The 12,579-nt window shown below is 46.7% G+C and overlaps 1 protein-coding gene across 3 annotated transcripts in view; it reads right to left on the bottom strand.

The window, feature by feature from the left end:
- The window catches only part of LOC106606284 (serine/threonine-protein kinase LMTK1-like), an 83,013-nt gene that overhangs the window by 50,620 nt on the left and 19,814 nt on the right, over positions 1–12,579 (bottom strand). For all 3 annotated transcript variants that reach the window (XM_045715732.1, XM_045715729.1, XM_045715730.1), the window contains one exon: positions 6,608–6,741. In XM_045715732.1, coding sequence (XP_045571688.1) covers positions 6,608–6,652 — 45 coding nt within the window. In that variant the 5' untranslated portion in view covers positions 6,653–6,741. The remainder of the gene's footprint in view (positions 1–6,607; positions 6,742–12,579) is intronic.

Here is a 12,579-nt window from a genome sequence, read left to right as displayed (position 1 = left end):
GACCCGCCAAGTGCTGAAGCGTGTAAAGAATCGTCCGTCCTCGGTTGCAACACTAACTACTGAGTTCCAAACTGCCTCTGGAAGCAATATCAGCACAAGAGCTGTTCGTCGGGAGCTTCATGAAATGGGTTTCCGTGGCAGAGCAGCTGCACACAAGCCTAAGATCCCCATGTGCAATGCTAAGGGTGGGCTGGAGTGGTGTAAAGCATGCTGCCATTGGCCTCTGGAGCAGTGGAAACACGTTCTTTGGAGTGATGAATCACACTTCACTATGTGGCAGTCCGAAGGACGAATCTGGGTTTGTCGGATGCCAGGAGAACGCTACCTGCCTGAATGTATAGTGCCAACTGTAAAGTCTGGTGGAGGAGGAATAATGGTCTGGGGCTGTTTTTCATTGTTCGGGCTAGGCCTCTTTATTCCAGGGAAGGGAAAACTTTATCAAATTAAATCAAATTGTATTTGTCACATGCGCCGAATACAACATGTGTAGACCTTACAGTGAAATGTTTACTTACAAGCCCTTAACCAACAATACAGTTTTAGGAAAAATAAGTGTTAAGTAAGAATGGCGCTACAGCATACAATGACATTCTAGATGATTCTGTGCTTCCATCTTTGTGGCAACAGTTTGGGGGATGCCCTTTCCTGTTTCAGTATGACAAAGTGAGGTCCATACAGAAATGGTTTGTCGAGATTGGTGTGGAAGAACTTGACTGGCCTGCACAGAGCCCTGACCTCAACCCCATCGAACATCTTTGGGATGAATTGGAACGCCGACTGCGAGCCAGGCCTAATCGCCCAACATCAGTGCCCGAACTCACTAATGATTTTGTGGCTGAATGGAAGCAAGTCCCCACAGCAATGTTCCAACATCTAGTGGAAAGCCTTCCCAGAAGAGTGGAGGCTTTTATAGCAGCAAAGGGGGGACCAACTCCATATTAATGCCCATGATTTTGAAATGTGATTTACGACAAGCAGGTGTCCACATGCTTTTGGTAATGTAGTGTATATACAACCCCAGGTGACTACCTCATGAAGCTGGTTGAGAGAATGCCAAGAGTGTGCAAAGCTGTTATCAAGGCAAAGAGTGGCTACTTTGAAGAACCTCAGATATAAAATCTATTTTGATTTGGTTACTACATGATTCCATATGTGTTATTTCATAGTTTATGTCTTCACTATTATTCTACAATGTAGAAAATAGTAAAAATAAAGAAAACCCTGGAATGAGTAGGTGTGTCCAAACGTTTGACTGGTGCTGTCTATATAGGAGAGAGAAAGAATAGGGATGGATGGAAAGAGGGAGAGAGTAGGGATGGATGGAAAGAGAGAGACACATCTTGTCTTCTGTTCTCTCCTCCTCGGCAGGGATCCTCTGCAGTGTCCCAAATGGCACCCTATTCCCTATGTAGTGCACACTACTTTAGACCAGGGCCCTGCACTCTATAGGGAATAGGGTGCCATTTGGGACACAGCCTGGGAGAGCTTGGCAGACGTGCAGCACAGTTCTGTCTGAAGTACAGCTGGAGATATAGACACGCCCTCAATTACATTTACAGTCCCAGTTGCTTTACTGGCATGATGTCACAATGTACATCTCTCTCTTTCAATAGAGGGATACACGGAGGGATGCTAGTTGGAAGTGGAAAGCTGACATCTTCCTCCATCTCTACTCTGGGTCCCCTTCCTCCTCCTCCCCTATCATGCCTCAACTTTCTTCCTACTGTCTTGAGATTTGGCTCTAAACTGCTTATTTTCACAAAACAACACATCTGAATATGAGCCACAAGCAGAAACAGACAGTTGTACAACACTCCCTTCCAACCCTGCCTGCTAGATGCAAACAGAACACATCCTCTCTGTCCCTTCTAAATACCAGTGTCTCTTTACACTCTAAACACCTCCAGCAGCGACAGAGTACCACGCTGCCAATCCATCTTCAGAGACGGTGTTTGTACAGGGAGAGAGTGGCTGGCAATACTGCTCTGTTCTCAACTACTGAGCCATCCATTATTTACCTAATGAACTACAGCACAGAACAAACCTATCTAGAGGAGAGAAGAGAGGGGAGGGGGTGGGAAGAGGTGAAGAGAACAAGGGGAATCATGCAAGACAACGCTTCGCTGCGACAGAAAAACCCCTCTGCTCTGATTCGTAAGACTGATTAAGAGATAGCACCCTTTTGCTTCTCATTCACAACACCACCTGTCTATCTCAGGAGCAGAGCATGAAAGACAGAAAGAAAGAAAGAAAGAAAGAAAGAAAGAAAGAAAGAAAGAAAGAAAGAAAGAAAGAAAGAAAGAAAGAAAGAAAGAAAGAGAAAAAAAGAAAGAGAGAGAGAGAAAGAAAGAGGATGGAGGAGACATGACAGAGAAGAGCGAACGGACGAAAAGACTAGAAATGAGAAAAGGCCATACCCTTTACTAAACACTTAACACTCTCTTCTCTTTTCTCTAAACACTTAACACCCAACCACAGAACTGAGTCTGTCTGTCCGTCCCACAGAGTGGTCACAGTGAAAGAAGGATGACAAAGAAGGCTTTGGTGGTGCAGTGGTGGGATGTGGCTAGTGGTCGCACGCTAATGCACACACCTCTATTAATGCAAACCTCTGCTAACACTCTGGTGAATGACAAGGAGGGGAACCACAGAGGGGGATGTGACCACATAACACTGTTCTATTGACTTCTGTGGGTTTGACACTGGACAACCACGCCAAAGTAGCCTGGGTTTGACACTGGACAACCACGCCAAAGTAGCCTGGGTTTGACACTGGACAACCACGCCAAAGTAGCCTGGGTTTGACACTGGACAACCACGCCAAAGTAGCCTGAGTGCCAATCTGTTTCTGGTCTCTTGGCAACTCCTTATGAATTGTCATGTTTGCCTTACCAATGACATTAATGGTGTTGGCAATAGCACAAGGCTAAATTCAAACACCTGCAGCTAAAAGTCTATATTTGGGGGGATAGATAGATAGATGGATGGATGGATGGATGGATGGATGGATGAGGGAACTGCTGGAGAAAAGCAGCCTGTCCATTGTTTACCTCTGCTATGAGAATTTGCGTCATTCTGATTGGTCAAGAGAGTCAAGATTTTAAAAAATGTGTGGGGGGGGGGGACGGACTATCCGGATATTTGAGTAGTGAAGTGGTGCTAAATGCCCATCCCCAACACAGCAGCAGAACAACCACCTTCCTCTCTCTGCCGCTCTGACAGGATCTGCTTTGAGGATGCTAACTGACAGAGTAGGTAGGAACTAATATTGCTGCCAAGATCCACTGCGAAATTAAAAGTCTGTCCAGATAAGCAGGGCGTAAGCAGATGACGTCAAAACCGGTGACTAGGGGCAACGGTGAGTGATATTACCATTAAGTAGACTTGAGTTTTCCTTAGGCGTTGTGTGTTCAATACCAGTGCTAGGCACTAGTTTTTAATATTTATTGTTTTAACTCTATCCCAAAGCTTAACCTTTAACTTAACCTTTACAGACAGACAACAGGGGAGCAGGGTGGTAGCCACACCCCTCTGCCCAGTCCTTCACAGACAGACAACAGGGGACTAGGCTGGTAGCCACACCCCTCTGCCCAGTCCTTCACAGACAGACAACAGGGGAGCAGGCTGGCAGCCACACCCCTCTGCCCAGTCCCTCACAGACCGACAACAGGGGAGCAGGCTGGCAGCCACACCCCGCTGCCCAGTCCCTCACAGACCGACAACAGGGGAGCAGGCTGGCAGCCACAACCCTCTGCCCAGTCCCTCACAGACCGACAACAGGGGAGCAGGCTGGCAGCCACAACCCTCTACCCAGTCCCTCACAGACGACAACAGGGGAGCAGGCTGGCAGCCACAACCCCTGACCAGTCCCTCACAAAGCAGCCTGTTGTGTGATAGGGGCCTGTATGCTGATTTAGGTTCTGTCCCAAATAGCACCCTATTCCCTATATAGTGCACTACTTTTGACCAGGGCCCTATGGGCCAATGGCACCCTATTCCCTATATAGTGCACTACTTTTGACAAGTACAATTTGGGACCCACCCAGAGAGTTATCCAAGAACTCTCCTTCAACTTGGTAATTGCTAGGAATCTTCCTAATCAGCAGGGGGCAGTGTAGCAGGATGTATGTGGTGGATCATGTCTCTTCCTAATCAGCAGGGGGCAGTGTAGCATGATGTATGTAGTGGATCATGTCTCTTCCTAATCAGCAGGGGGCAGTGTAGCATGATGTATGTGGTGGATCATGTCTCTTCCTAATCAGCAGGGGGCAGTGTAGCAGGATGTATCTAGTGGTGGATCATGTCTCTTCCTAATCAGCAGGGGGCAGTGTAGCAGGATGTATGTAGTGGATCGTGTCTCTTCTTAATCAGCAGGGGGCAGTGTAGCAGGATGTATGTAGTGGTGGATCATGTCTCTTCTTAATCAGCAGGGGGCAGTGTAGCATGATGTATGTGGTGGATCATGTCTCTTCTTAATCAGCAGGGGGCAGTGTAGCAGGATGTATGTAGTGGTGGATCATGTCTCTTCTTAATCAGCAGGGGGCAGTGTAGCATGATGTATGTGGTGGATCATGTCTCTTCCTAATCAGCAGGGGGCAGTGTAGCAGGATGTATGTAGTGGTGGATCATGTCTCTTCTTAATCAGCAGGGGGCAGTGTAGCATGATGTATGTGGTGGATCATGTCTCTTCCTAATCAGCAGGGGGCAGTGTAGCATGATGTATGTAGTGGATCATGTCTCTTCCTAATCAGCAGGGGGCAGTGTAGCATGATGTATGTGGTGGATCATGTCTCTTCTTAATCAGCAGGGGGCAGTGTAGCATGATGTATGTGGTGGATCATGTCTCTTCCTAATCAGCAGGGGGCAGTGTAGCAGGATGTATGTAGTGGTGGATCATGTCTCTTCTTAATCAGCAGGGGGCAGTGTAGCAGGATGTATGTAGTGGTGGATCATGTCTCTTCTTAATCAGCAGGGGGCAGTGTAGCAGGATGTATGTAGTGGTGGATCATGTCTCTTCTTAATCAGCAGGGGGCAGTGTAGCAGGATGTATGTAGTGGTGGATCATGTCTCTTCCTAATCAGCAGGGGGCAGTGTAGCAGGATGTATGTAGTGGATCATGTCTCTTCCTAATCAGCAGGGGGCAGTGTAGCAGGATGTATGTAGTGGATCGTGTCTCTTCCTAATCAGCAGGGGGCAGTGTAGCAGGATGTATCTAGTGGTGGATCATGTCTCTTCCTAATCAGCAGGGGGCAGTGTAGCATGATGTATGTGGTGGATCATGTCTCTTCCTAATCAGCAGGGGGCAGTGTAGCATGATGTATGTGGTGGATCATGTCTCTTCTTAATCAGCAGGGGGCAGTGTAGCAGGATGTATGTGGTGGATCATGTCTCTTCCTAATCAGCAGGGGGCAGTGTAGCAGGATGTATGTAGTGGATCGTGTCTCTTCCTAATCAGCAGGGGGCAGTGTAGCAGGATGTATGTGGTTGATCATGTCTCTTCTTAATCAGCAGGGGGCAGTGTAGCAGGATGTATCTAGTGGTGGATCATGTCTCTTCCTAATCAGCGGGGGCAGTGTAGCATGATGTATGTGGTGGATCATGTCTCTTCCTAATCAGCAGGGGGCAGTGTAGCATGATGTATGTGGTGGATCATGTCTCTTCTTAATCAGCAGGGGGCAGTGTAGCAGGATGTATGTGGTGGATCATGTCTCTTCCTAATCAGCAGGGGGCAGTGTAGCATGATGTATGTAGTGGTGGATCATGTCTCTTCCTAATCAGCAGGGGGCAGTGTAGCATGATGTATGTGGTTGATCATGTCTCTTCCTAATCAGCAGGGGGCAGTGTAGCATGATGTATGTGGTGGATCATGTCTCTTCCTAATCAGCAGGGGGCAGTGTAGCAGGATGTATGTAGTGGTGGATCATGTATCTTCCTAATCAGCAGGGGGCAGTGTAGCATGATGTATGTAGTGGATCATGTATCTTCCTAATCAGCAGGGGGCAGTGTAGCATGATGTATGTAGTGGATCATGTCTCTTCCTAATCAGCAGGGGGCAGTGTAGCATGATGTATGTGGTGGATCATGTCTCTTCCTAATCAGCAGGGGGCAGTGTAGCATGATGTATGTGGTGGATCATGTCTCTTCCTAATCAGCAGGGGGCAGTGTAGCATGATGTATGTGGTGGATCATGTCTCTTCTTAATCAGCAGGGGGCAGTGTAGCATGATGTATGTGGTGGATCATGTCTCTTCCTAATCAGCAGGGGGCAGTGTAGCATGATGTATGTAGTGGTGGATCATGTCTCTTCCTAATCAGCAGGGGGCAGTGTAGCATGATGTATGTGGTGGATCATGTCTCTTCCTAATCAGCAGGGGGCAGTGTAGCAGGATGTATGTGGTGGATCATTGTTTATAAAGAGGTGGTCACACTGTGTGTGTGTGAGAGAGAGAGAGAGAGGGGGGGAGAGAGACAGAAAACCGGGAGAGAGAGTGAAAGAAAGAGAGAGAAAGAGACAGAGAGAGAGACACACAGAGAGAGAGAGACACAGAGAGAGAGAGAGACACAGAGAGACACAGAGAGAGAGAGAGAGAGAGTAACGTTTATCTCACTTTGAACCCGATGTGTCCCTTCTTACAGCAGAGGCAGGCCAGCATGAGGACGACGAAGGTGAAGAGCCCAGAGAAGGAAACAGCCACCACTGCCAGAGAAGACGGCCACGACAGCTCACTCAGTGGAGCGCCATCTACAGAACAGGAAGAGATACTGCGCTTAATAACTACAACAACAACAAAAATTATATTTACATTTAAGTCATTTAGCAGACGCTCATATCCAGAGTGTCAAACAATTATTGTATTTACACAACAACAACAACAAGGAAGTAAGCAGTAACAGGATGTAGTATAGACTTCCCAGTGGAATACTGGAGGTTATAGGTCTTCTACCCACTTTCACTGGTCATTGTCTATAGTCACTTCTTAATCCCCACTGACACGTATCAAAGTATTGTAGTGGAGGTATACGACTAATCAATGATGTAGCACAATAGAGAAATCATATACAAAGTAGCCTACAATGCAAAGCACATGAAATATTTAGCTTATCCAATCGCATGTGAATAAATGCGCATGTGATTTTTAAAAACGGCCAATAAAGAAATAATGTGCACGAGAACAGCTTCTGAAATGGCTCTGGTTGGCTGGTCATTCAGAACGTTACTTTGCTTCAATCATAGATTTGTTCTTGGCGGCGCCTTGGCTATTTTCCTGAAATGGAAACTTAATTCTCGTACTTCTCAAATGAACTATGAAGCGAACACATCAAACAACGTTGTCAACTGTCCAAACTAATACAAGTAGTGGAGTAGCAGACATTTTGGACAACGAGCGGGAAAATAATGACTTCCCCTGCTCGTGTTCCCTCCTCCGGAGCCCATGATGACAGTGTCAGTGTTCCCTGCTCAGGAGCCCATGATGACAGTGTCAGTGTTCCTTCCTCAGGAGCCCATGATGACAGTGTCAGTGTTCCCTCCTCAGGAGCCCATGATGACAGTGTCAGTGTTCCTTCCTCAGGAGCCCATGATGTCAGTGTTCCTTCCTCAGGAGCCCATGATGACAGTGTCAGTGTTCCCTCCTCAGAAGCCCATGATGACAGTGTCAGTGTTCCCTCCTCAGGAGCCCATGATGTCAGTGTTCCTTCCTCAGGAGCCCATGATGACAGTGTCAGTGTTCCCTCCTCAGAAGCCCATGATGACAGTGTCAGTGTTCCCTCCTCAGGAGCCCATGATGACAGTGTCAGTGTTCCCTCCTCAGGAGCCCATGATGACAGTGTCAGTGTTCCCTTCTCAGGAGCCCATGATGACAGTGTCAGTGCTCTCTCCTCAGCCAATAATGACAGTGCTTCGGAGCCCCTTTGACAGTGCATTGAACTCCCTTTTCAGCAGCTGTGTTGAATGACTAACCAGAACAGCCTAGTTCAGCTTGGCTCTGTAGTGTGGAGAGAGGCACTGTAGGAACTCAGAACACAATGGTGGTTATCACACTGCAGGACTAAGCTGACACTGAGCCAAGCCAAGCCCAGATGAGTTGGCCTGGATATAAATCCACCATAATGTCTTGACCATGCTAGAAAAGTCAGTATGAAGATAACATCCAGGCCAGCTCAATGCATCTTGGGTTGTCCTGACTGTGAAAGACCAGTATGGGATTTATCATTTTTGGTCATTCAGAGTGGATGTCACTGTTTCTCATGGAATTTTTCACACAAGGCGTCTTTCCTTCGCCGGGTGGGCCGTTTGGGAATTGTTTTGCAAAGTTAGAGTATACCCACTTCTCCACTGGACCTTCGTCATTTCGGCACAGTGCGCGACTGTACACAGACTGCTAAATGTGTTATAACACCTCCAGAAACAGTGTTACAGATGGAGAAATGTGTTATAACACCTCCAGAAACAGTGTTGCAGATGGAGAAATGTTATAACACTTCCAGAAACAGTGTTACAGACGGAAAAATGTGTTATAACACCTCCAGAAACAGTGTTACAGACTGGCTGATAAATGTGATGTAACACCTCCAGAAACAGTGTTACAGACTGGCTGATAAATGTGATGTAACACCTCCAGAAACAGTGTTACAGACTGGCTGATAAATGTGATGTAACACCTCCAGAAACAGTGTTACAGACTGGCTGATAAATGTGATGTAACACCTCCAGAAACAGTGTTACAGACTGGCTGATAAATGTGTTATAACACCTCCAGAAACAGTGTTACAGACTGGCTGATAAATGTGTTATAACACCTCCAGAAACAGTGTTACAGACTGGCTGATAAATGTGTTATAACACCTACAAACAGTGTTAGACAAATTTATAACACCCAGAAACAGTGTTACAGACTGGCTGATAAATGTGTTAAAACACCTCCAGAAACAGTGTTACAGACTGGCTGATAAATGTGATGTAACACCTCCAGAAACAGTGTTACAGACTGGCTGATAAATGTGTTATAACACCTCCAGAAACACTGTTACAGACTGGCTGATAAATGTGTTATAACACCTCCAGAAACACTGTTACAGACTGGCTGATAAATGTGTTATAACACCTCCAGAAACAGTGTTAGACGGAGAACTGTGTTATAACACCTCCAGAAACAGTGTTACAGACTGGCTGATAAATGTGTTATAACACCTCCAGAAACAGTGTTACAGACTGGCTGATAAATGTGTTATAACACCTCCAGAAACAGTGTTACAGACTGGCTGATAAATGTGTTATAACACCTCCAGAAACAGTGTTACAGACTGGCTGATAAATGTGTTATAACACCTACAGAAACAGTGTTAGACGGAGAACTGTGTTATAACACCTCCAGAAACAGTGTTACAGACTGGCTGATAAATGTGTTAAAACACCTCCAGAAACAGTGTTACAGACTGGCTGATAAATGTGATGTAACACCTCCAGAAACAGTGTTACAGACTGGCTGATAAATGTGTTATAACACCTCCAGAAACACTGTTACAGACTGGCTGATAAATGTGTTATAACACCTCCAGAAACAGTGTTACAGACTGGCTGATAAATGTGTTATAACACCTCCAGAAACAGTGTTAGACGGAGAACTGTGTTATAACACCTCCAGAAACAGTGTTACAGACTGGCTGATAAATGTGTTATAACACCTCCAGAAACAGTGTTACAGACTGGCTGATAAATGTGTTATAACACCTCCAGAAACAGTGTTACAGACTGGCTGATAAATGTGATGTAACACCTCCAGAAACAGTGTTACAGACTGGCTGATAAATGTGTTATAACACCTACAGAAACAGTGTTACAGACTGGCTGATAAATGTGTTATAACACCTCCAGAAACACTGTTACAGACTGGCTGATAAATGTGTTATAACACCTCCAGAAACACTGTTACAGACTGGCTGATAAATGTGTTATAACACCTCCAGAAACAGTGTTACAGACTGGCTGATAAATGTGTTATAACACCTCCAGAAACACTGTTACAGACTGGCTGATAAATGTGTTATAACCCCTCCAGAAACAGAACATGTTGAACAGGCTCCAGACAGGTAAATATTTCATCCCTCCCACACAAACAGAACATCTGGTACAGTATACACAGGCTCCAGATCATTTCATATGGACACTACATTTGAGCAGGGCCCATAGGGGAACAGGGCCCATAGGGGAACAGGGCCCATAGGGGAACAGGGCCCATAGGGGAACAGGGCCCATAGGGGAACAGGGCCCATAGGGGAACAGGGCCCAAAAGGGAACAGGACCCATAAGGGAACAGGACCCATAGGGGAACAGGACCCATAAGGGAACAGGACCCATAGGGGAACAGGACCCATAAGGGAACAGGACCCATAGGGGAACAGGACCCATAGGGGAACAGGACCCATAGGGGAACAGGGCCCATAGGGGAACAGGGCCCATAGGGGAACAGGGCCCATAGGGGAACAGGACCCATAGGGGAACAGGGCCCATAGGGGAACAGGGCCCATAGGGGAACAGGGCCCATAGGGGAACAGGACCCAAAAGGGAACAGGACCCATAAGGGAACAGGACCCATAGGGGAACAGGACCCATAAGGGAACAGGACCCATAAGGGAACAGGACCCATAAGGGAACAGGGCCCATAAGGGAACAGGACCCATAGGGGAACAGGACCCATAGGGGAACAGGGCCCATAGGGAAACAGGACCCACAGGGAAACAGGGATTGGGATGCAGATCTAATATGGAGGCAGCAGTGTAGACTAGGAGCAGCAGGGACTCACACTGCCGCCACAGGAAATAAATAGTGAAAACATGATGCAAACGGACCTAATGAAAGTGTAATCTACTTTATATTACTGCAATCAGATCAGCAGCGTAAAGATATACCACAGACTGTTTCCTCTGACTGCCTCACAACATGTGTTATACTGTTCACTATTAAGTACAGTAGAGTATACATGAATGGTACAGAAAGGGAGTAAATGAAACACATGAAAGTTACTAGTATTTTACAGGTACTTTGTGTGAGGGGAAGAGAGAGAGAGAGAGAGAGATAGAAAGAGGAGAGGAGAGGAAGAGAGAGAGAGAGAAAGAGAAGAGAAAGAAAGAGATATAGAAAGAGGAGAGGAAGAGAGAGAAAGGAGAGGAAGAGAGGGAGAAAGAGGAGAGGAAGAGAGAGAGAGAATTAAAAGAGGAGGGGAAGAGAGAGAGATAGAAAGAGGAGAGGAAGACAGACAGGATGAAAGAGATAACAGGGGGAGGAAGAGTTACAGTAGACACACACACACACACACACACACACACACACACACACACACACACACACACACACACACACACACACACACACACAGCTTAATACTGTTTACACTATGAGGCAAGAGGTCTGCAGGATCACACACACATTCGCACGCACACGCCAACACAGAGAGCTTACTAAATCTCCTCCCTCCTCATTCTTCACATCAGAAAGAGATTACATTTGGCCATCAGTGGCCTCTCAAAATTACGTTTGAATGCAAACTTTAGGGGGTCAGGAGATTGTACTGTAATTGGGGCCACTGTCAGGAGTGAGGAGATTGTACTTTTATTGTGGCCACTGCTAGGAGTGAGGAGATTGTACTGTAATTGGGGCCACTGCTAGGTGTGAGGAGATTGTACTGTAATTGGGGCCACTGCTAGGTGTGAGGAGATTGTACTGTAATTGGGGCCACTGCTAGGAGTGAGGAGACTGTACTGTAATTTGGGCCACTGCTAGGAGTGAGGAGATTGTACTGTAATTGGGGCCACTGCTAGGTGTGAGGAGATTGTACTGTAATTGGGGCCACTGCTAGGAGTGAGGAGACTGTACTGTAATTGGGGCCACTGCTAGGAGTGAGGAGATTTTACTGTAATTGGGGCCACTGCTAGGAGTGAGGAGATTGTACTGTAATTGGGGCCACTGCTAGGAGTGAGGAGATTGTACTGTAATTGGGGCCACTGCTAGGAGTGAGGAGACTGTACTGTAACTGGGGCCACTGCTAGGAGTGAGGAGATTGTACTGTAACTGCCTGTAGAAATCCACCTGGTACTCCCCTTAATATAACTGAAGAAAGCTTCCCATACAGCAGCCATTTTAAGATCCATCTCTCCGTCTACCACTGTCTTTATTTGAGTATCCTATTATAAGCTGCTGGGGAACCTTATTCTCTCAGGGGGCGTGGTGCTCTGTCAATGAGGGAGATCTGGAGGTTTCCATGTTTTCTCTTACAGGCTGCTCTTTTTCTGAGCATGACATCTGAGGGCTGAATGGCGTTGTGGTGTATTATAGTGTGGGGTCAGATTCTCTTTCTCTTTCCCTTCCTCCCTCTCTCCCTGCTCCTCTTTCTTTACCTACCTCCCTCTCTCCCTACCTCTTTCCATCAATCCCTCCCTCCCTCCCCTCTCCCTCTCCCTCTCTCTCTCTCTCTCTCTCTCTCTCTCAGGCAGACAGGCAGGGACCATCGACCTAGGCCTTCTATAAATATTTGAGGAGCCCCCATTACCTTTGGCGGTGTGGCAGCAAAATGAAAACAAAGCA

Source organism: Salmo salar, chromosome ssa03 (genome assembly GCF_905237065.1).
Source record: "Salmo salar chromosome ssa03, Ssal_v3.1, whole genome shotgun sequence".
Lineage (NCBI taxonomy): Eukaryota > Metazoa > Chordata > Actinopteri > Salmoniformes > Salmonidae > Salmo > Salmo salar.
Note: the sequence above shows the minus strand (reverse complement) of the source record. Positions and strands in the feature narration are given on the sequence as shown.